This window comes from Gouania willdenowi, chromosome 1 (genome assembly GCF_900634775.1).
Source record: "Gouania willdenowi chromosome 1, fGouWil2.1, whole genome shotgun sequence".
NCBI classification, from domain to species: Eukaryota; Metazoa; Chordata; class Actinopteri; order Blenniiformes; family Gobiesocidae; genus Gouania; species Gouania willdenowi.
Window position 1 is genome coordinate 45,550,789 of NC_041044.1, and position 22,629 is coordinate 45,573,417.

The 22,629-nt window shown below is 40.5% G+C and overlaps 1 protein-coding gene across 1 annotated transcript; it reads right to left on the bottom strand.

The window, feature by feature from the left end:
- Positions 1 to 8,080: 8,080 nt before the first annotated feature.
- tmem178a (transmembrane protein 178a) lies at positions 8,081 to 10,653 on the bottom strand. Its single transcript, XM_028435077.1, has 4 exons — positions 10,050 to 10,653; positions 9,490 to 9,603; positions 8,780 to 8,917; positions 8,081 to 8,632 (listed from the first exon to the last, which is right to left on the bottom strand). Exons 1-4 carry the CDS (start codon positions 10,540 to 10,542, stop codon positions 8,391 to 8,393), a joined length of 987 nt encoding a protein of 328 aa, XP_028290878.1. The 5' UTR covers positions 10,543 to 10,653; the 3' UTR covers positions 8,081 to 8,390.
- Positions 10,654 to 22,629: the final 11,976 nt, after the last annotated feature.

A 22,629-nucleotide genomic window follows, 5' to 3' on the forward strand; every position in this document is an offset into this window, starting at 1 on the left:
AGATTTAGAGATAAAGGAATTCTGCAGTCCAAAATGGAGGACAGTTTTTCAGTAACTAGAATCCAAAAGTGTTGCACTGGGGAGCAAAGCCATAAGGCATGTAAATAGGAATCCGCTGTATTCTGGGTGCACTGAGAGCAGATGTCTGTTGGGGAGAAGCCCATTTTATGCATTTTCTGTTGGGTAATGTGGGATCTGTGGAGGACCTTGTATTGAATTAGCTGAAGATTTGTGTTTTTCGTCATCTTAAAAGTATTACGACAAATTTCTGTCCAGAAATCAATGCTCGGGGTGATTGAGAGTTCGGCCTCCCACTTAGCGATTGGTAAGTAATTACAGTTGGTGATCGAGAGAGCTCTGTATATTTTTGAGAGTTTTTTTGATTTTGTTGAGATTTTTTTCATATATATAGCCAGTTCTGGAGGTTGTAAAGTAGTTAAGTCTAGTGGAGTAGTTTTCTTTATTGTTTCTGTTACTTGTAAGTACTGTAGAAAGTTACATTTATTTATACCGAAAGCTTGGGTTAGATTATTATATGTCCTAAGCTTGTCATTTTCAAAGAGGTCTTGGAGATGAGTGATTCCACTCTCTTCCCATGTCTTCAGATAAAGTGGTGTTTTTTTATTTTTAAAGTCGGGGTTGTGCCAGATTGGAGACAGTATACTAGTTTTTAATTGAACATTTGTGATGTCCAGGGCTTTCCACCATGCAGTCAGTGTGGAGGCAATTAGTGGGTTTTTAAAGCAGTTGTGATGTTTGAGGGTCGCAGTGATAAAAGGGAGATCAGAGAGTTTAATGTGTTTGCAGTCTAACTGTTCTATTTCTAGCCAGGTGTTGTAGTAATCTTTTGGTTTTAGCCATTCTGTTAAATATAATATTTGGTTTGCTAAGTAATAATGCATGAAATTAGGGGCTTCTAAACCACCCTCGTCTTTGTTTTTTTGAAGGGTTGAAAGGCTTATTTTAGGTTTTTTATTTCTAGCATAGAATTTTGTAGTTGCAGAGTCTAGTCTTTGAAACCATTGTTTTGGTGGTTTTAGTGGTATCATTGAGAACAGGTAGTTTATTTTAGGTAAGATTTTCATTTTAACTGAGGCTATCCTGCCAAGTAGTGAGATGGGGAGATTGTTCCATCTCCGCAGATCTTCTGTGACTTTGTCCAACATCGGATCATGATTTAGTTTAATTAATTCATTTAAGTTTGGTGATATATTTAAGCCTAGATATCTAATTGTATTTGTGGTGGAGGGGTGTTGTGGATTTTGGTTTGCAGGATTCCATGAATTTTTTGTCAAAGGGAGGATTGATGATTTTGTCCAGTTAATGGAATAGTCTGATAATTTAGAGAAGCTGTTTATTAGATTAAATACTTCCTCCAAAGAGGATTGTGGTTCTTCCAAATAGAGTAAGATGTCATCCGCGTAAAGATTAATTTTGTGTTCTGAGATGGATGAGTGGATTCCTTTAATAACAGAGTTCTGACGTACAGCTGCTGCGAGAGGTTCAACGAATATTGCAAAAAGCAAAGGTGAGAGTGGGCAGCCTTGTCTGGTTCCCCTCTGCAGTGTGAAGCTTTGGGATGTTATTTTGTTTGTGGTTACTGAAGCCTTAGGTTTATTGTACAGGGTGGAGATCCATTGGATGAATGATTCTCCGAAGCCAAATTTGCCAAGGACAGCTAGGAGGAACGACCAGTTGACTCTATCAAATGCTTTTTCTGCATCGAGTGACAAGATTATTTTTTTCCTTTTAGAGTTCTGTGCCATGTTGATCACATTAAACAGTCTTCTCACATTGTCTGTGGAGTGTCTATTTTTAATAAATCCTGTCTGGTCTTGGTGTATAATTGACTGTACTACTTTCTCTAACCTGGATGTGAGTGCTTTGGAAATAATTTTTAAGTCTGTGTTAATAAGTGAGATGGGACGATAGCTTGAGGGTAATATGGGGTTTTTGTCTGGTTTAAGTAACAATTTAATGTTCGCTGTATTCATGTGACCTCCTACATGCCCTTTATTTTTGATCTCTGTTACTACTCTGAAAAATAGTGGAGCCAGCATTGACCAGAAATGTTTTAGGAATTCAGCAGGGAACCCATCTGGACCTGGTGCTTTGCCTGTTGACATGCTGTCTAAAGCATTTTGTAATTCTTGTAAGGTTAATGGTGAGTCTAAGGTGGTTTTCTGATCTATAGTGAGCTGTGGTAGGTTTAGTTTATTAAGAAAGGTTTTAATATCTTCCGGGTCAGGGTTTAAATTTGATGAGTATAAGTTTTGATAATAATCATGAAAAATGTTATTAATGTCCTGAGGTAGGTTTAAAGTTTGACCTGCATTATCAGAAATTGCTGCTATAAAGGAATTTTCTTTATTGTGTTTGAGCTGATTTGCTAAATATTTGCCTGATTTATTATTGTAGTCAAAGTTTTTGTATCTTAATTGTTGCAAAATGAAGTCGGTTTTTTTAGATAAGATGATATCCAGATTAAGTTTTGTATTTTGGAGTTTTTCCCATAAAAGTTCAGACGGGTTAGCTGCGTATTCTTCCGTAAGTTTTTTGATCTTTTCTTCAATCGTTTTTTCTGCTATCTGTTCCTGTTTTTTCTTAAAAGAAGAGTATGATATAATCTTCCCTCTAATGACAGCCTTGCCAGTTTCCCAGAGTAAGGACGGTGATATTTCCGGGGAGTCGTTTGTCAATAGAAAGTCCTCCCATTCTTTTCTTATAATTTTTTCAAATTTACTGTCATTAAGTAATGAGGTGTTAAAGCGCCATAGAGAGGATACTTTCTGATTAGAGTCACACTGCAGGGAGAGGGATATTGGGGCATGATCGCTAATAATTATAGGATGTATTTTAGAGGACATCTTATGTACGATGGAATTATTTGAAAGAAAAAAGTCAATTCGGGAGAAGGATTTATGCACGGGGGAGAAGAAGGTATATTCTTTTTTAGTTGGGTTATTCAGTCTCCATACATCTCCTATTCCAAGATCTTCCATGTAATCCATTAATACTTTAGCGGATCGAGATGGTTTTGTATTTGAGCACTTACTAGATCTGTCCAATGATGTGTTGAGCACCAGATTGAAGTCACCTCCGATGATTAAAGATGAGTCTGCAGAAAGGTCTGAAAGCTCTGAGAAAATTCTATGGAAAAAATCAGGGTCATCATTATTGGGGGCATATATATTTAGAATTGTGAAACATTTGTTATAGATTACTACTTTGATAATAATATATCTACCCTCTGGGTCTATGACGGAGTTGATTATGTTAACGGGTAACCTTTTGTTGAGAAGAACCGAGACTCCTCTTTGTCTGGAATTGAAACATGAATTATATATCTTGTTAAAATTTGAATCTGTCAGGGATTTTTTCTTCTGATTTAAGTAAGTGAGTTTCTTGAAAGAAGACAATGTCTGCATTTAATCTTGATACATAGTCAAATATCTTAATCTTTTTAGCCTGCGAGCGAATGCCACGCACATTCCAAGAAGCTACTGTAAACTGATACATAGTATAAGGTGAGTGTTAGTCCATACAGGTGTGAGCATAAGTGAGAATCTGTGAGCATTTGTGCACTGTGTTGTAAAAAGCTTGGATGCAAGGAAAGAAAGAAGAGGAGACACATTTATCATGCGATAGCACCACGGGGTAAAGGACTGGATCGAATAGGTTAGTGAAAAGCACAAACATACAATGACAACATCCAATATCAAAAGAGTAAAAGGAGCAAGGGGTAATTATAGGAGGTATAGGAGGTGGGGGGTGTTGTGGGTGTTGAGTGAGTATGAAACAAAAAAAAGAGTGAGGGGTTCGAGACGAGTGAGTTGACATGAGGGTAGAGAGTGTCCTGTGAGAGAGTACGTGCCAAAAAGTGTTTACCAAAATCTAAGCCAATATGTAGCATACATACAAACATACATACACATACGTGTCTATATATACCTATCCATGTTTTTATTTTAGTGTTATTATTATCTTTATGTATTTATTTATTTTAATTATTATTATTGTTATATATATATTTATTTATTTATTTTTTATTTTTGGAGTTATCATTATTTTATATTTATTTCCTCTATTTTTATATATATATATATATATATATATGCATACATATACACATATACATACACATACATATACAAACATATACATACATACACATATGCATACATATACATACATACACACATGCATACATATACATACATACACACATGCATACATATACATACATACACACATCTACATACACATATAAACACACACATATATATATATACATATATATACATATACACATACACATATATATATATATATATACATATATATACACACACACATACATATACATACACATACACACACATCTAGACACACTTTTTTTTTTTTTTTTTTTTTTTTTTTTTTTTTAAATGTATTTATTGTTTTTATTTGCTTTTTTTTTTTTAATGTACGGATATATATATATACATACACACACATACAACATATATATTTATTTAAACTTTTTTTTTTTTTTTTTTTTTTTTAAATAATGCTACCTTAGCTTCACCATAAGTGGAGAATTATCCTTTCAATGTTAACTCACATAACACCTGTTTTTTTTTTTGTTTTTTTTTTTACTTCATTATTATTATTATTTTTAGATTTGTCTTTCTCAGTAGAGCCAGGGGGTGATGTTTAAGTCCCTAAACAGTTGGCCATCTATGTAAAGCTTGTCTACGACCAGTTTGGAATTTTTGCCTTTCTGTCGGTTTTCTTTAAAGATAGGATACAGGGTTTTTCGACGTTCGTTTATTTCCCGAGGGAATTGATCGTTCATGCCGAATTGCGTACCTTTAAGTTCCCGACCTTTACTTTTAACCTGGATCTTCTGTTGAAAGTGCTCAAATTTGGCAATGATGGGACGTGGACGGTTTCCTCTGCCGATATCTTAAGTGCAGACGACATGAAGTTTTTCAGCTGAGCCTCTGGGTCGTCATTGAGGGTTTCTTGAATACCTGAGAAGATCACGTTGTCTCGCATACTGCAAGATTGAATATCCAGGACTGTCTCTTTAAGAAGCTTGTTTTCATTTTTCAGTTCTTTTACCTCCGAGGTCACCACAGATAAAGCCAAATGGATATCTTGATTGTCTTTTTGTAAGTCCTGATTTGTTGGTATGCAAATTCCAGGCTGGTCTTCATTTCCTGAAAGTCTTGGTGCAGTAAATCGACCACACCCAGCCTCTTATTAATGGATTTTAGAATCTCTGTCTGAGATTCTGCCTCCAGATCTGACGTATCCATCGACGATTAATTTTTTCAGCGTTTTGCTGACTTACCTGATGTGCTCGCGGCTTTAGGTCCGGTTTCCATCATGTACTTGGCGTAATATCGGTCGATGAACTCTTCGGGGTCCTCCACTCTGGCTGGTGAGAGGGTGCGTGGTCGGCTCTCGTTTGTGGCGTGGATTTAACGGTAAGAAGCATTAATGTTCAAGTAAACAGAGTTGGTAAGCTAGTCAAAGCAGCGAGCCGCCCTGTTGAATTTTCACAGACTGTCATGTGACTCTCAGAACATCTTGCGTGACTTACCTCTCTCCCTACCTACGGCCCCTCTGTTGGGGGAAGTTCTGATGTACAGCTGTGTGTCATCAGCATAACAATGAAATGACAAATTGTGTCTGCTAATGACACAACCGAGTGGAAGCATGTATGTTATGAAAAGGTTAAGGCCCCGGACTGATCCCTGAGGAACACCGTACGTAACACTGAGGGATCTTGACTTGCAGGCTCCCAGCAAAACACATTCGGTCCTCTCAGAGAGGTAAGATATCGCGGAGGTGGTCGAGGAGGATAGTATGGTCTACGGTGTGGAAGGCTACCGACAGGTCGAGGAGAATCAGAATTGATGGTGATCAATGTCATCTGCCATCAGCAAGTCATTTGTTACCCTAAGCAATACTGTTTCCATGCTATGCTTGGAATTCTCCGCATTTTTACTGATAAGGTTGAAGTAGAATTTAGAGTGCATATCCAATGATTTAGCGTAAGCCCTCTGCTGGTCATGAAATGTGAGCTTATGCACAGTGAGTCCAGTATGTTTGAAATGACGTTCAAGGACTTAGCTGGCCGTTTTCATAATAAATACATAGCTAATCAAAGAAACATATACATCACTGCTGTTCTGCTCAAATTGGTGTCTGTGTTAACTGATGGCTGCATTTTGAGCACAGTCTCAATCACCAGGTAACACGACTACCAGCTGCTTTAAAACACCTCTTGAGTTATTCAGCAGCAGTTTCACTCCCAGCTACTCCAAACAGGTCCGTACTCAACAGCAGACTGTGGATCAACACTGACAAACATGCTGTACATTGATCCTGTGACGTCAGAGAGATGCTGTGATTGGTCACAGGTCTTTCCATCAGGGCCTTAGAGCAGACTTAGAGCCACAGGTTGGACACAGTGAGACAAACCAAACACAGAGCAGCCACTTTAATGTTCTTCATAAATATAGGAAACAGATTCTGTCTGAGAAAGTTTATAGACTATATGCACAGTGAGACGTGACATATTTCCAGTTGAAAATAAGACCTATTAAGTCATTCCTGTTAACAGTCAAAACAGTGGAGAAGTGGAACGTGTTTTTCACAGTTTGGTTTTATTGTGCCTGTTTGTGTGGTTGTGTGTCTACACAACCACACAAACAGTTTACCTTCCAAACAAGAGGAGATAGGGATGCAGCAGTGGTATCTGGATGTTCTAAGTGTACAGCTTCAGCTAGATGTAGTTCTGCTTGGACTTTTTTACGTTCCCACAAGAGGAGGAGCTGCAAAATTAGGTCATCAACATCTGGAGAGATAAACCCTAAACCCTAACCCTGACATGAAGGAGCAATCAAATACACAAGGGCGTCGATGGAGCTGTCCTTGTTCTTTTTTAATGGAATAATTAGTCTTTCTACACCTCGTCCTGGTGTTTTGGGAGCAAAGAGAGTGACTAGACTTTCCCTCTGAGGAGCCCCAGGAGGAAATGGATGTACCATGTCCTGACCACAACTACTGCTCCTGTGCTGAGCTGCGTGCATTGGACTTAGCCCTCAGTGTTATAGAGGAGGTCCGGCCAGAGAACGCTGCTCTGGAGACGGTTGGAGGAGATGGATCAGCAACAAGTTTGGTTTGGAACAGTTTGCTGCTTCAGATGAGGACATTAGGTTTTATACAAGGTAAGAAATGCTATCAAAACATAGCTGTCGCTAATAAAGTGGCATCAGCGTCTAGCTAAACATAAAACAAGAGGAGCAACTCTGAATAAATGGGAAAAACTGTCAGTGAAAGGCCAGTAGATTATGAAATGTATAAGATGTCCTCTGCTATTTACTGCTGTTGTTGAGTTGTGTGAGATTAATATGAAAACTATAGTCATTAGTAATAATACAGTAGGGTTAGGAACCAGAAGTTCTTTCATGGTCTTCACTCAAATGCAGAAGTGAAACGTGCATATAGCCCATTATTTACAGCTGAACACTAACACTGTGAGACAGTCCCCCGTCTTTCACAGACTCTGAGACATCAGGATGCATTTACAGTATATCCACATCTGTACATCATCCACAAACAGCTGCACGCCTACATCAGCATCTGGTCACTCCACAAGAAGGATAATGTACTTTTATTTTGAAGGGCATTTATCTATGCACAATTAGACACTTGTTTTTTTTAACTAAAGCACACTTTTGATTTATGGGTGTGGTTTGTATTGTTATAGTCTCACCCTGAGCCAATCAGTATCCTGTGTGTGTGTGTGTGTGTGCACTGAGTGCCTGGCATGATCCGAACACACGCTCATCAAAGCACTGAAAGCTCCTGAAACAGCCCCCATGTAGCACTCTGAGCAGCTGCTGTTAGAGTCATTGTGTTATCTTGTGATGGATTCTAAGCACAATCGTAATAAAAGCTGTAAATTAGCGCAGAGCTTTTCACATTAATGTAAAACACTGAGTGACAGCACTAAAGAGTCACCACTTCTCTATTCTGAAGTATACAAAAAGTTTTAATGAGTGTTGGATTGCAGCTCTGTGTGTGTGTGTGTGTGTGTGTGTGTGTGTGTGTGTGTGTGTGTGTGAGCGCAGGTTAACACTGACTATTGATGCAGAATAATAATATCATATGTATACCAGCTGTTTTCTGTCCAATATCAAATGCCCCGCCCCCCGTAATGACGTCATTGTCGTGTATGATGTCATCAGTAACTCAGTCCATGGCACAAACACAAGCATCCAGCAGGTGGCGCCACAGTGTGATACGTCCAGGTCTAACTTTACAGAAACAACACAAAGATTATTGAAGCCTTATTCTGAATCAGGCCCCGCCCCCTGCGTGTGATAGGTGGCTCAGACGGAGGAGGCGTGGCTGGCTTTGGCCCGGAGCGCTCGGTTCTGACCCAGGCAGGGGAAGACGGTGCCGAGGAGGCCGGCGCTGACGGTCAGACTCAGACTGAGGCCAGCACAGAACAGAGACCAACCAAAGCCGTGGTCCACGTCCCCAGGAAGGCCGTAGATGAAGGGCGGAGTTCTGGAGAGGTCATAGGTCACACTGGCTGCATATGTGCAGAGAGAGATGCTGCAGAAGATACCTACACACACACACACACACATAAACCATCAGAAGAGCAAACATGTGACGTGCTGTACACACATCACTGATACATTAGTGAGTGTGTCCTAGCTTATCTTAGATCAGATCAGATCAATGTGATGATGATGATGATGATGAAGATTACCGGCCATGAGGAAGAGCAGGCCTGAGACGTGCTGAGTCAGACTTTCCTCCCAGAAGAATCCAACGGACGCTACGATGCTCCCACACAGCAGCACAGCCACCGCCATGCCCAGGAACCCTGCTGTGATCCTACGCAGGTCTGACACACACACACACACACACACACACACACAGTGAGTGATTCATGTTTTCAACCCTTTGCTCTGCGCTAACAGATTGTTAGCATCAGGCTAACAGGAAGTGTTTGTCTCAACATTAACAGAAGTCACAGCCTGTGTCCCAATATTCCTTCCTATCTCCTTTCCTATCCACTTGTCTTCAGTGGTTAGAGGGACAGTGGTAGAAATTTAGCTTTTAGTCCATTTTAGGAAATGCAAAGTTTTATCACCACGATTATTATTGTTATTATGTCAACTAGTGGAAGTGTGTCTGACTGTCTAAATAATGTGATGGCCTTTCCTTAACTCCTTTTGAAAGTCTTCGCCCTAACACCTTTCTGTGACCTCATCCACAGCAGGGTTAAGGAAAAGAGATAGGAGGGAATATTAGGACAGCCATAATGTTGTGGCCGACTCTGTGTTTGTCCATGGTCACCATGGTAATGGTCAGTGACAGGCTTATGTAAGAGGCGGTTACCATGGCAACGTCTATTCATCCTCATACTAAACACTCCAGACTGTAGTGTGTGTGTGTGTGTGTGTGTGTACTAACGGAGTAGGTGCCACTCGTCCTGCTGAATGGTCCTGGTCAGGTTCAGAGGGATGTTCCTCAATCTGATTGGCTGAGAGAAATGATACTTTACCGCGGTGCAGCGATCAGCAATTCCTGCACACACACACAGGTGATGGTTTGTACACACTGAGTTACAGTACCTATATTGATTTATACCGTTAAATAATGTTTTGATGATAAACATGGTGTGATAGCAGTGAGGGTAAATGTTCCACAGATGGCCCAGGTGAGGTTTGAACCAGCAACCCTCCAATTACAAGCTCATTTCTTTAACCATTAGGTCACCGTTAGAGTGACTGGGTGTGTCTATACTACTCCAGAAGCCCCGCCCATAACCAGCCTACACTCCACGTTAACAGTATGAGGAACACGTGAAGGTAAACAACATGTTTGTGTATACATTTGAGTGTGTATTAATGTGTGTGTGCCCCTCTGAATGAGCCGGTCTATATCTGGGTCCAGGTGGATGTATGAATGTATATTAATGTTAATATATATATATAATGTGTGTGTGTGTGTGTGTGTGTGTGTGTGTCTACCCTTGTCAATGAGCCGGTCTATATCTGGGTCCAGGTCGGTGTAGTAGCACTTCCTCCACAGCCCAGAGTGAGTAGAGAACAGAGGTCGTCCACACTCAGTCTCTAATATACCCATTCCGAGGATCGCTCTCCAGTTCTCCAGTAGCTCCTCCTCTCTGCTGCCCACGTGCACAGGCTTCATCAGGGACACGTCCCGGTGCCGCGCGGCCCCGGGCCCGGTGTCCACCAGGGGCAGGTGGTAGATGGGCATGTCCCGGTTCTTCTGGCCGTTAGAGTCGGAGCCTGCCCGGTCACAGTTGAGCTGGTGGCGGCGGGTGTCGGTCCGGTACCAGTGGTCGGTGGAGATGGAGGTGATGAGCAGCACCAGGGACACGGAGCTCAGAGCCAGACTCACCGCGGACACCGTCACCGTCACCGGACGCGCTCTCTGCAGGCCCGACCCCCCAGACCCGGTACCGGTACCGGAGCCGGTGCTGATCCCGCTACACGGCATCTTCCGTTGCCATCCTCGCGCCAGCTCGTCGTTCCCCGTTCGCCCCCCAGACCGAGATGATGATGATGATGATGATGATGTGACATGAAGCACCGAGCTCCTTCACAATAAAAGTCTGAACACACGCACACACACACACACACACACACACACACAGTATTTATAATAAAAAAATATACTAAATGAGTAAAATAAAACAAAAAACTAAACAATATTTATACAAAAAGTACACAAAACGACAACAAAAATGTACAAAAATATACAAAAAGACTAAAAAACACACAAGATGACTCCAAAAAAAACATACATTACAGAAAAATACTCCAAACAACAACAAAAATACACAAAGGAGGTGTTCAACGGTACTCGTCTGAGCATTTTATCTCAATTTGTGGCCAAGTTATAGGTGAAAAAGTATATATATACATATATATATATATATATATATATATATATATATATATATATATATATATATATATAATACACATATATAGATACTTTTTCACATTGATTCTTGTTTAGGGATGGACAGTCAACATGTGTATCAAATATGAGGCAGTTTAAACTTTGTATATTAGAGTTATATGCATTTTTCTTTAATAGCATGCACCATGAACTTTGACACCTACTCATCGTTTACTGGTAGGTCGTACAGCTTCAGTCCAACTATATAAAATACTCCACTTGAGATGAGATTTTCAGAAATGTAAACATTAAACTTGTACAATAAATATGCGTAGAAATATGGACAATTTTGAATTTTGACTCTTGACGCGACCTTGACCTTGACATTTTGGCGCAAAAAAGGTCAAATCAAATCAAATCTTGATTTGATTTGATTTGAAAAAGGTTGACTGCACATCCTTGACATTGCCCCTATGAGATGACATGTGTCATTAGTGCTGCATTAATCACCTATTTTTCCATCAGAACAAAAACAGAACGTGAGCATCACACACAGGGGCGGAGCTACAGGAGGTAGGACTTAAGGGAGGCGGGTCTCTACCATGGCTCAGGGGAGCTGGAGAAGGCGGGCCCTCCATGACATACAGAGTATGTGTACGGGTACGTCAGTCACGTGACCCGCTCATTCTCTAAGTTAAAACATATTAAAACCATATGAGGAGCACAGTGGGACATTAGAGACTGATGGACTTACCATGATGTCTATAGAGAATGACAGAACAAAGAAAATGAACGTAGATCATCATGGACTAGTTCACAGAGCGTATAGTAGTGACTATGTCTATAGTACTTATATTAAATAGTGTTAGTGAACATGTGGGTCACTGTGTTAGTTTGACTAAACTTTATATCTACTGATACAGGCTCTGAGGTGAAATGGTTAAAGTGGATGTCAAAATAAAACACTGAGATGTTTTGAAGTCGTGTTAGTGACCATCCTGATGTTTTTATTGTTCTATGGTTTTGTTAAACTTCATGTCTGTTTGATGGACTTCATAATGACATAGTCGTTCTCTGTGGTGTTGAAGCGTGTAAGCTGCTGTTGTGGTCGTGTGTATGTTGTAAAATTATGTTATTATGAGCTTTATTATTTGGGTTATTTGGGTCATTTGCCCCGCCCCCTGCCCCGCCTCTGATTTGTTCCCTAAATTACAGACAATATTAATTAATATGGTTCATTAAACAAACTACATCAAAATGATAGTGTAATTATAATTTCATTAAAAAATATATTTTTATAATAAATTAAACACTATTCCTCCTGCTATAGTCTCTTATTTTGAAAGGCTGATAACAGCAGTGATGTCATGAGAGCTAACTTCAGGGCGCGTGCTGAGCTGGATGTGGACCAATCAGCAGTGAGGAGGCTGCAGTTTCCATGGACACACACACACACACTTATTATTTCAGACACTGATTGTTGCAGAAAAACTTTATATTGACATTAAAACATTTAGCAAATATATCTGGAGTTATTGTCAATCTTTACTTCATACAAAACTACAGTACGTTAGTTAAGTCAATTATTCATCAGCATGTATGTCTATGCTGTACTCTACCCACCCCTGCTCAAAGGAAAAAAGGGTGTGACCAACTGATTGTGTTCAAGTGCTCATTTTTCTGTGAACTTTGTTTTAAATAAATTATTTGAGGTTGAAAAATGGGATTTTACGCCATATATGACGATGATTGACAGCAGTAGATCTTACGTAGCTCTCTCTCTGAATAGCAGTTACGTTGTGGAGGAAAGCTGAGACATTATTAAACTTTTTCGTTCAGTTTTTTCATCTTTCATGAGCTCCTAGTTCTAGTTCTAACCTCTATGATCTGAACAAGTGGTAGAATTTCCAGTGGGAAAGATACATATGTTTGTGGTGTAGCTGGACTGTGTAACTCATCAGGACAGTATGGGCGTGGTGTGTTACCAGGGCTCCTCCCATTGGACCTTACTGCGCAGACTCTGGCTCCAAATGATGTTAAATTTGCAAAATGGCAGCGCCCCTAAGTGCCGTGTTTTGGCTTTAAGAATGTGGAGTGGGAGGAGCTACAGCACACTAACCTTGCCTGAACTTGTACTGTTCCCGCCTTTGTCTTTCGAACATGAACCAAACCGGTTTGAACCAATCATGAGGCAGTGTTGTGGTTTAGGGCAGGATATCCTGGTTGCGGGGAGAGGAACTAGCTGGGCTACCGCTATTAGCATAACTCCGAATTAAAACAGAAAGATGTCGACGCAGCAGAATAAACGTGTGGAAGCTGCTATAAACTGAGTTTGCATTTTTGGGCGATAAAGATGGAGCCTTGATGATGCATGCCGATGATGATATCATCATTTGTTACCGTGTGATTGGCTAAAACAATTCATGGTGGACAGACGCTTCGCCCAATCAGCTTCAAGCACTGTTCATGTCCCTCCCTGGTTCCGAAAGGATTCGCCTGACACAGACCCAGAATGATGTGGAGAACTGGAGTTAGAGGCTCCAGAGCCACAGCAGCTGCTGGTGATTGGAGGACGAGGGTCATGTGACTGTGTTGGAGGTGACTGTGAATGTTTGGATGGGGGCAGAGCCCCGTGGCCTCATGGGAAATCTCAGGTGACGCCCGCTGAAAAAATGAAAGCTGGTCCATTAAGTCATCAATAATTCAGCCTCACCACCACTTCCTGTAAGATGACCTTCAGCTTTAGAACACCATCACCTGGGACCTTCAAAATAAAAGCTGAGAAGGTCAGGTGAAGTCCTTCAGGTTTCAAACTAAAGCTTGTTTAATGGAGATTTGAAGTAAGTGTGTGTGTGTGTGTGTGTGTGTGTGTGTGTGTGTGTGTGTGTGTGTGTGTGTGTGTGTGTGTGTGTGTGTGTGTGTGTGTGTGCAATTAGCATTGTTTGCTTCACCCTCAGAGGTTATTGATCGCCGTCCTGAAGCTCCATCAGCTTGTATCGACCGACAGCCCTCGCCCCTTCTGTGTGTGTGTGTGTGTGTGTGTGTGAGCTGGGTTTTAATTAACACTGGCTCTGAGGTGTGAATGTAAGCACTGTGTTGAGGTGCTGAATAGTGATGATGATGATGATGATGATGATGATGAAGGTCATGATGCCTGCCTGTCCTGTATCAGGTCCCTGAAGTCACCTTCCCACTCGGCACCAAGACCTTCAAAATAAAACCAACACTGAGGGCAGCTGAGAACAACTCTGCCTGTAAATAACACACACACACACACACACACACACACACACACACACACACACACACACACACACACACACACACACACACACACACACACACACACACACAACTATATGTAACATTGTAATATTACAGTGAAGTGTGTGACTGTTGTGTAGTACTGTAATGATGTAGCGCCATCAGCAGATCTGTGTGTGTGTGCGTGTGTGTGCGCGCATGTGTGTGTGTGTGTGTGCGTGTGTGTGTGTGTGTGCGTGCGTGTGTGTGTGTGTGGAATCCTAATTGGTCACACACACAGAATCAGTGAGAGGTTGGCACGCAGTGGTCCTGATGCTGCTGTTGCTATGGTAACTGTTTCTGCAGGTTGCTTCTTCTGTCTGTGTGTGTGTGTGTGTGTGTGTGTGTGTGTGTGTGTGTGTGTGTGTGTGTGTGTGTGTGTGTGTGTGGGTGTGTGTGTGTGTGTGTGTGTGTGTGTGTGTGTGTGTGTGTGTGTGTGTGTGTGTGTGTGTGTGTGTGTTGTAGCAGGAGTTTCAGATGATGAAAGGCCTTTAGCACTCCCTCCAACACTACTTGGCCTAACCGTTACTGTAGCAACAGCAGCATCAGGACCACTGCATGCATCCCATCCTCTCTCACTTAGTGTGTGTGTGTGTGTGTGTGTGTGTGTGTGTGTGTGTGTGTGTGTGTGTGTGTGTGTGTGTGTGTGTGTGTGTGTGTGTGTGTGTGTGTGTGGTACAGGTACTAAGGTGTGTTCTGTTTGGACTTAACAGTGAAGACTTCCTCTCTCCACACTTCCCGTCACCATGACGACACCTACGCTCTCTTCATCTCGGTGCTCATTAGGCATTAACCGAGCGCCGACCGCTCATTAAATTTCAGAGAGCGACTGTGGCCCTATGAAGCTCCACCCCATGCTGAGAGTGAGGGGGTGGAGCTTCACAGAGGCTGATGGTGAAAAGTTTTAACTGCTGCTGTGTGTGTGTGTGTGTGTGTGTGTGTGTGTGTGTGTGTGTGTGTGTGTGTGTGTGTGTGTGTGTGTGTGTGTGTGTGTGTGTGTGTGTGTGTGTGTGTGAATAATTGATGCCCTCAGAGGAGATGATGATGAAAGTTTAAAGAGCTGCAGCTCTGCTAACGTTCAGCTCTCAGAGCAGCTCTGACCTTTGACCTCAGGATGCTTTAACCTTCCTGATCACAGATGAAGGTTGTCCTGCTCTAATTGATGATGATGATGATGATGACGTAACTATTGAAACATCATTCAGCAGGTGATGAATGATGTAGAGGGTGAAAAGGATCAAATGCACAATAAGAGAAATAACAGGACTCATGAAACATGTTGAAAATGCTGAAAAGGTTCGATCATGCCTTTAAAATGTGTCCAGTTTGTTCAATGAGGCCAGCCAGCTCCATGATAAGGTTATTCCAATGGTTCCTGCTGAAGAACGAGAAAAACAAAATGCTTGGTTTGACAACGTTGAACAACATAAATCTGCTTTTGTGGAGGAGGCAAATAAATGGCTGTTGGAGCTGCCAAAGGATGTTGATTCACATCAGAGCTCAGCAGAGGGCGCTGTTGGTCAGGCTGGTGTCCTAACTGAAGAGTCAGCTTTCAATAACAAAACAACATCATGTATTTTGAAAACAGTGATGGATTTGAAAAGTGCACCAGTGGATATTGGACCAAGTGACAGTGTTTCAAATACATCTAAAAGAAAAACAAGAGAACACAGCACTGTCGTATGAATCTGTTGTGTCAGCACCACTTCAGCCCAATTAAAGGCAGAGGCTGAAACTGCTGCTCTTATGGTTCGTCAGAAAATACTCAAAGAGAAACATGCTACACAGGAGCAACAGGAACAACTGCGACGCAAAATGGAAGAGCAGCAAGAACAGATGAGGAAAACATGGACATAGAGTTGGACTCTTTTATAGCTAAAGTGAATGTGTTAAAAGCCTCAGAAGGTTCTAGTTTCTCTGTCAAATCAGATGGAATGAACTCTTATTTACAAAAGAGTAAAAATATGCTGTTAAATGTGGATGCTGCTCCATTTATTCCTGCATTCACTGCACAACCATCACCAACAAAGCTCATAAGGGACGCCGTGTCTTTAAGTGGTGCTGCTGTGAGGCCCAAAGTGAGTCACCAAAATCAGTTTCATACTGCAGTGATGGAGGTTGGCCTGCCAGCATTACCAACTGATGGAACACTGCATCAAACCATTCATTCATCCAGTGTGATCAAACTGAACCTACAACAAAGAACACATCTGATCAACATCTGATAACAGTTCTGGAGAAGCAGAATAAAATTACATCTTTACTGGTTGAACAACAGTCTCTTTTCCTTCTACCCAAACAAGACCTGCACATTTTTGACAAAGATCCATTGCAACATCAAACCTTCATAAGAGCCTTTGAGCATGTCAGGGCAAAAATTGTTAGTTATGTTTATTAACATATTTACTCATAGACCTTATTCTTTTTAAGGCTTTAAGTTGAGACTTTTCATTTCTGCTGTCTCATGTTTTCTGCTCTCTTCTCAAGGTCAGCTTCCCAAAACACATCTTATCCCTCAGACACAGAGGCATCACACACTCACATGCCTACACACACTCACATAGTCACACATACACACAATACACATCCATTCATACACACAAACACCATACACGCACACACCTCCAACACGTTTTGACCTAAAGAAGAAACTGTCTCTTTTCACCCTCTTCTTTCACCTCCTCTGTCCTCTTTATCTCCTGGGGGGAGGAGGGAGGGGGACTGAGGGGGAATATACGTGATGAGTTAGAACTGTGGGCCACTCGATCATGGGACGTCCGCCCGGGGCGGTCACTAATGTTGTCCATCTTTGTACTCTTTTTTATTTAGTTTTATAATAAACCTTTTTTTTTTATAAAATCATCAATGCCTCACCTGGACTCCATCACTCAACCAGAGCAATAAATCATGTCTCCAAATGAGGTCAACCACAAATTTGCCGTGACAAGCACAACATTGAAGACAGAGCTCCAAGCCACAATGACTGTTTGTATTATCTCAAACAGTATACCAGAGGCCAGTCCCGTGATTTAGTTAAAATCTGTCAGCACCTGCCACCTGCTCGTGGTTACATTAAGGCAAAAGCTTTGTTAGGAGAACATTTTGGAGATCCATTCAAAATTGCCTCTGCCTACATGGATAAGGTGCTCTCATGGCCTTTGGTGAAAGGTGAAGATATCAATGCACTGCAGGCCTACAGTCTATTGTCATTGGAGTGCTGTAACGCTATGGGAGACTCTGTGAGTGATCTAAACGTGCCCACCACGACATTCAAGACGCACCTGGAACTGGAAAAAAAGAGTCAAAATATGGGATGTCTCGGAGTGATACAAAACCACAAGATGAAAACATGTATTTTTTGAAGGAACACAGGATGTGCTTTGGTTGTTTGTGCATTGGACACAGAAGTAGAGATTGCAAAAGACGTCTCACATGCAGAGTATGCATTCTGAAGCATCCCACGTTGTGGCATGTCCACTCCAAAACAAAAAAAAACAAGTTCCACTCAGGCTATTGATGGCTCAGAAGGGGCCAGGGATGGTGCTGTGGTGTCTGTTCAGTTCAATGGCTTAACTGGGGCCGGCAAGCAGGACTGTACGTTGTCAATACTGCCTGTCCAGGTGAAGTCCAAAAGAAGTCAAGAGACTGATCACTTATGCATTATTGGATCCTGGGAGCCCTGCTTTGTTCTGCACCAAACGGCTCATGAACTGGATTAAAGGTGCAGTCCGCGACTCCCAGATAGCTCCCTCCCCCTCCCTCCCCGCTGCTCTCTTGCCCCGCCTCCAAACTCTCCAAAGTCCCTCCCTCAGAGGAGCTAACAAGCTAACGTTAGTCCGACAGCAACATCACAGTGCATGGTCTGTTATAAGCATATTACTGCAGTGCTTCTCTCTCTCAATGTGCAAATACCTCAGGAGCAGCAAAAACACAATGTCACTTACAGCAGCCCACACGGAGGCTGCTGCGCTCACACAAACAACACATGCACTACAGAGTTCTAGTGTAACAATTACAAATCAAACAATGTAAATCAAGCAGCAGTTACCTTTCAAGCAGAAAAGAAAAGTCGCTAATTCCATGTTCTAGTCCTCCAGACCATATACTGTAAAAAAGATGGCGCTACAGCCAAGGGGCGGGGCCTGTGAACAACAGCTGTCAGACAGCCCATCAAACACAATCCTGGCTCTGATTGGTTGTTTTTGCTCGGTTGCGGTTCTGGCAATCTGCCAGACTGCACCTTGCAGACTGCAAAACTTGGGATTCTCCTCAGAATGATGGGGTAGGAAAAAGTCATGGACAGTTACATGTTGACTGATTTGGAAGTGTCTGGGCTGAAATCTAACAACTTTTGTGACTCGCCAGAGATTTTCACGCAAAGGAACATGCCTGTCCACCAAGGAAACATTCCACAAACAAAAAACCTTCAGCAATGGCCGCATCTGAGGCACATACAGATACCTGAGGTTGAAACAGATGTGGATCTCCTCATTGGCACCAATGTACCTCAGGCGCTGGAGCCCTGGGAGGTGGTTCGTGCAGTAGGCGGGGGCCCTTATGCCATCAAGACCATCCAGGGCTGGCCGGTGAACGGTCCGCTCAGAGGATTGCCGAATAGTCAATCCATGTTTTAAACCTAATGTCACAGTAAACCGCATCTCGGTGGCAAAACTGGATGAGCTTTGGGAGAAGCAGCTGAAGGTGGATTTCCCTGAAACACAACAGGATGAGCAACATGGATTATCAAAAGAAGTTCAGTCAAGCTCATCAATGGGCACTACAACTTTGGTTTGCCAAAAAAACAGAGATACCTCAAAATACCAAATAATAAGACAGTTGCAGAACAACGTGCATTAGGTCTCAAGAAACGCCTGTCCAAAGATCCATCTTTTTGCTCAGATTACATTACATTCATGTCTGAGATGCTTAAGAATGGAAATGCAGAGAGAGTTCCAACCAAGCAGTTGATATGCTGGGACGGAAGGGTGTGGTGCATACCTCACTATGGTGTGTACCACCCTACAAAGAAAAAACTGCTGGGCCCCATTCCTAGGGACTTCCTTAAACTCCCAGCTTCTTCAAGGACCTGATCTAACAAGCCAGCTCGTTGGTGTCCTGACCAGATTCTGCAAAGAACCACTGGTGCTCATGGTAGATGTTGAGGCTATGTTTCATCAGGTCAAGGTGCCACCTGAAGATTGCGACCTGTTAAGAGTCCTGTGGTGGCCTGGCGGAAAGTTTGAAGAAGATCTAGTTGAGTACAGAATGGTGGCGCACCTGTTTGGCGCTACGTCCAGTCCAAGCTGTGCCTGTTTTGCCCTTCAAAAGTGTGCTGAGTACAATCATAACTACTTCAGTCATGAAGCAGTCATCACCCTGCTTCACCATTTCTATGTCGATGGCTCTCTGGTGTCTGTCAACTCTGAAAATGATACTATGTCCCTATGTAAGGAGCTCAAAGAACTATGTGCCAAAGGCGGTTTTAAGCAAACAACATGGATCAGTAACTGCAGGACAGTCCTCGCTGCTATTCATCCTGAGGAGAGGGCCAAGGATGTAAAAAAGACTTTGATCTGTACAGTGATGTCTTACCTGTGGAGCGAGCTTTGGGCGTGCAGTGGCATGTGCAGTCGGACACATTCAAATTTAAGATCACACTCAAGAACTGTCCACTCACAAGAAGAGGAATCTTGTCAATAGTCAGTTCGATTTACGATCCAGATGAACCCCCCTTCAGTCATATTAGCTTAGATTGTTTTGGGCCATTTGAAGTGAAGCATGGGCGTGCTTTGGTCAAGAGGTATGGGCTCATTTTCACATGCCTGGCTATACGAGCAATACATCTCAAAGTACTGTCTTTTCTAGACACGGATTCCTTCATCAATGGACTCAGAAGGTTTATTGCCAGACGTGGTCAAGTCCTGGAAATCCGTTCAGATAATGGTACAAACTTTGTTGGCGCTGAACGTGAGTTAAGAGAGGCCATTGACAAGTTGAATCACAACCTCATGAATGGGATGCTGCTGCAAAAAGGAGTAAAATGGATGTTCAATACACCAGCTGCATCTCACCATGGAGGTGCATGGGAGAGGTTGATCCGGTCAGTCCACAAGGTCCTGAACTCAGTTCTCAAAACACAATCATTGGATGAAGAAGGCTTGGTGACGGTGTTCTGTGACAACAGCTGAGCAATAACACAGGCATCAAGAGATCTCAACGATTTGGAGGCGTTAACTCCCAATCATTTATTGCTACTCAAATCTCAGCCGTCATTACCACCTGGATTGTTCGTAAAGGCTGACATCTAGGCTCGTCGTTGCTGGAAACAAGTGCAGTACATGTCTAACCTGTACTATATTCAATCAATCAATCAATCAATCAATCAATCAATCAATCAATCAATCAATCAATCAATCTTTATTTGTATAGCGCCAAATCATAACCAATGGTATCTCAAGGCACTTTACAGTAGAGCAGTCTTAAGGACGGACTCTTCATTTTATGGATACACACATATGCATATATACGTATATACACATACATATGTATCCCACACCCAACATGAATTCATCATGGCGGCAAGGAAAACCTTCTGTTAAGCAGCAGGAACCTTGTGTGGATCCCATTCCTATGATGAACAGCCATCCACGTTATGCTGTGTTGGGTGTGTGCAGAGGAAAGGGTGGAGACAGAGTTGTTGAGACTCTGTAACTCCACACTGAGGATCCCACGGACCTGCAAGACAAAAGCCAGAAGGAGAACAGGAGCAAACACACAAGGGAAGAAGCAGACATAGAGGGAGTGTTAGAGAGAGGAATGGGACCCTCTCCGGTCCCTCTCTAACCTAAATGACCTCTCTCTTAACGCCTCTCCAACCTCTCTCCAACCGAGCATTGTACTATATATATATATATAAATACTGTAGTTATTTATTATATACTGTAGTTATTTATTATATACTGTAGTTATTATTATGTACGTAGTTATTTATTATATACTGTAGTTATTTATTATGTACTATAGTTGTTTATATATACTGTAGTTATTTATTATATACTGTAGTTATTTATTATGTACTGTAGTTATTTATTATATACTGTAGTTATTTGTTATGTACTATAGTGTTTATTATATACTGTAGTTATTTATTATATACTGTAGTTATTATTATATACTGTAATTATTTATTATGTACTGTAGTTATTATTATGTACTGTAGTTATTTATTTATATACTGTAGTTATTTATTATGTACTATAGTGTTTATTATATACTGTAGTATTATTATTATATACTGTAGTTATTTATTATGTACTATAGTGTTTTATTATATACTGTAGTTATTTATTATATACTGTAGTTATTTATTATGTACTGTAGTTATTTATTATATACTGTAGTTATTTGTTATGTACTATAGTGTTTTATTATATACTGTAGTTATTTATTATATACTGTAGTTATTTATTATATACTGTAATTATTTATTATGTACTGTAGTTATTTATTATGTACTGTAGTTATTTATTATATACTGTAGTTATTTATTATGTACTATAGTGTTTTATTATATACTGTAGTTATTTATTATATACTGTAGTTATTTATTATGTACTATAGTGTTTTATTATATACTGTAGTTATTTATTATATACTGTAGTTATTTATTATATACTGTAGTTATTTATTATGTACTATAGTGTTTTATTATATACTGTAGTTATTTATTATATACTGTAGTTATTTATTATATACTGTAGTTATTTATTATGTACTGTAGTTATTTATTATATACTGTAGTTATTTATTATGTACTATAGTGTTTTATTATATACTGTAGTTATTTATTATATACTGTAGTTATTTATTATGTACTATAGTGTTTTATTATATACTGTAGTTATTTATTATATACTGTAGTTATTTATTATATACTATAGTTATTTATTATGTACTGTAGTTATTTATTATATACTGTAGTTATTTATTATGTACTGTAGTGTTTTATTATATACTGTAGTTATTTATTATATACTGTAGTTATTTATTATATACTGTAGTTATTTATTATGTACTGTAGTTATTTATTATATACTGTAGTTATTTATTATGTACTGTAGTTATTTATTATATACTGTAGTTATTTATTATGTACTATAGTGTTTTATTATATACTGTAGTTATTTATTATATACTATAGTTATTTATTATGTACTGTAGTTATTTATTATATACTGTAGTTATTTATTATGTACTATAGTGTTTTATTATATACTGTAGTTATTTATTATATACTGTAGTTATTTATTATATACTGTAGTTATTTATTATGTACTATAGTTATTTATTATATACTGTAGTTATTTATTGTGTAGT

Coding starts and splice junctions, on each gene's coding strand:
- tmem178a (XM_028435077.1), bottom strand. CDS start 10,542: ATGCCGTGTAGCGGGATCAGCACCGGCTCCGGTACCGGTACCGGGTCT. Junction 9,604..10,049: donor AGACCGGCTCATTGACAAGG/GTAGACACACAC, acceptor GTGTGTGTGCAG/GAATTGCTGATCGCTGCACC. Junction 8,633..8,779: donor CCTGCTCTTCCTCATGGCCG/GTAATCTTCATC, acceptor GTGTGTGTGTAG/GTATCTTCTGCAGCATCTCT.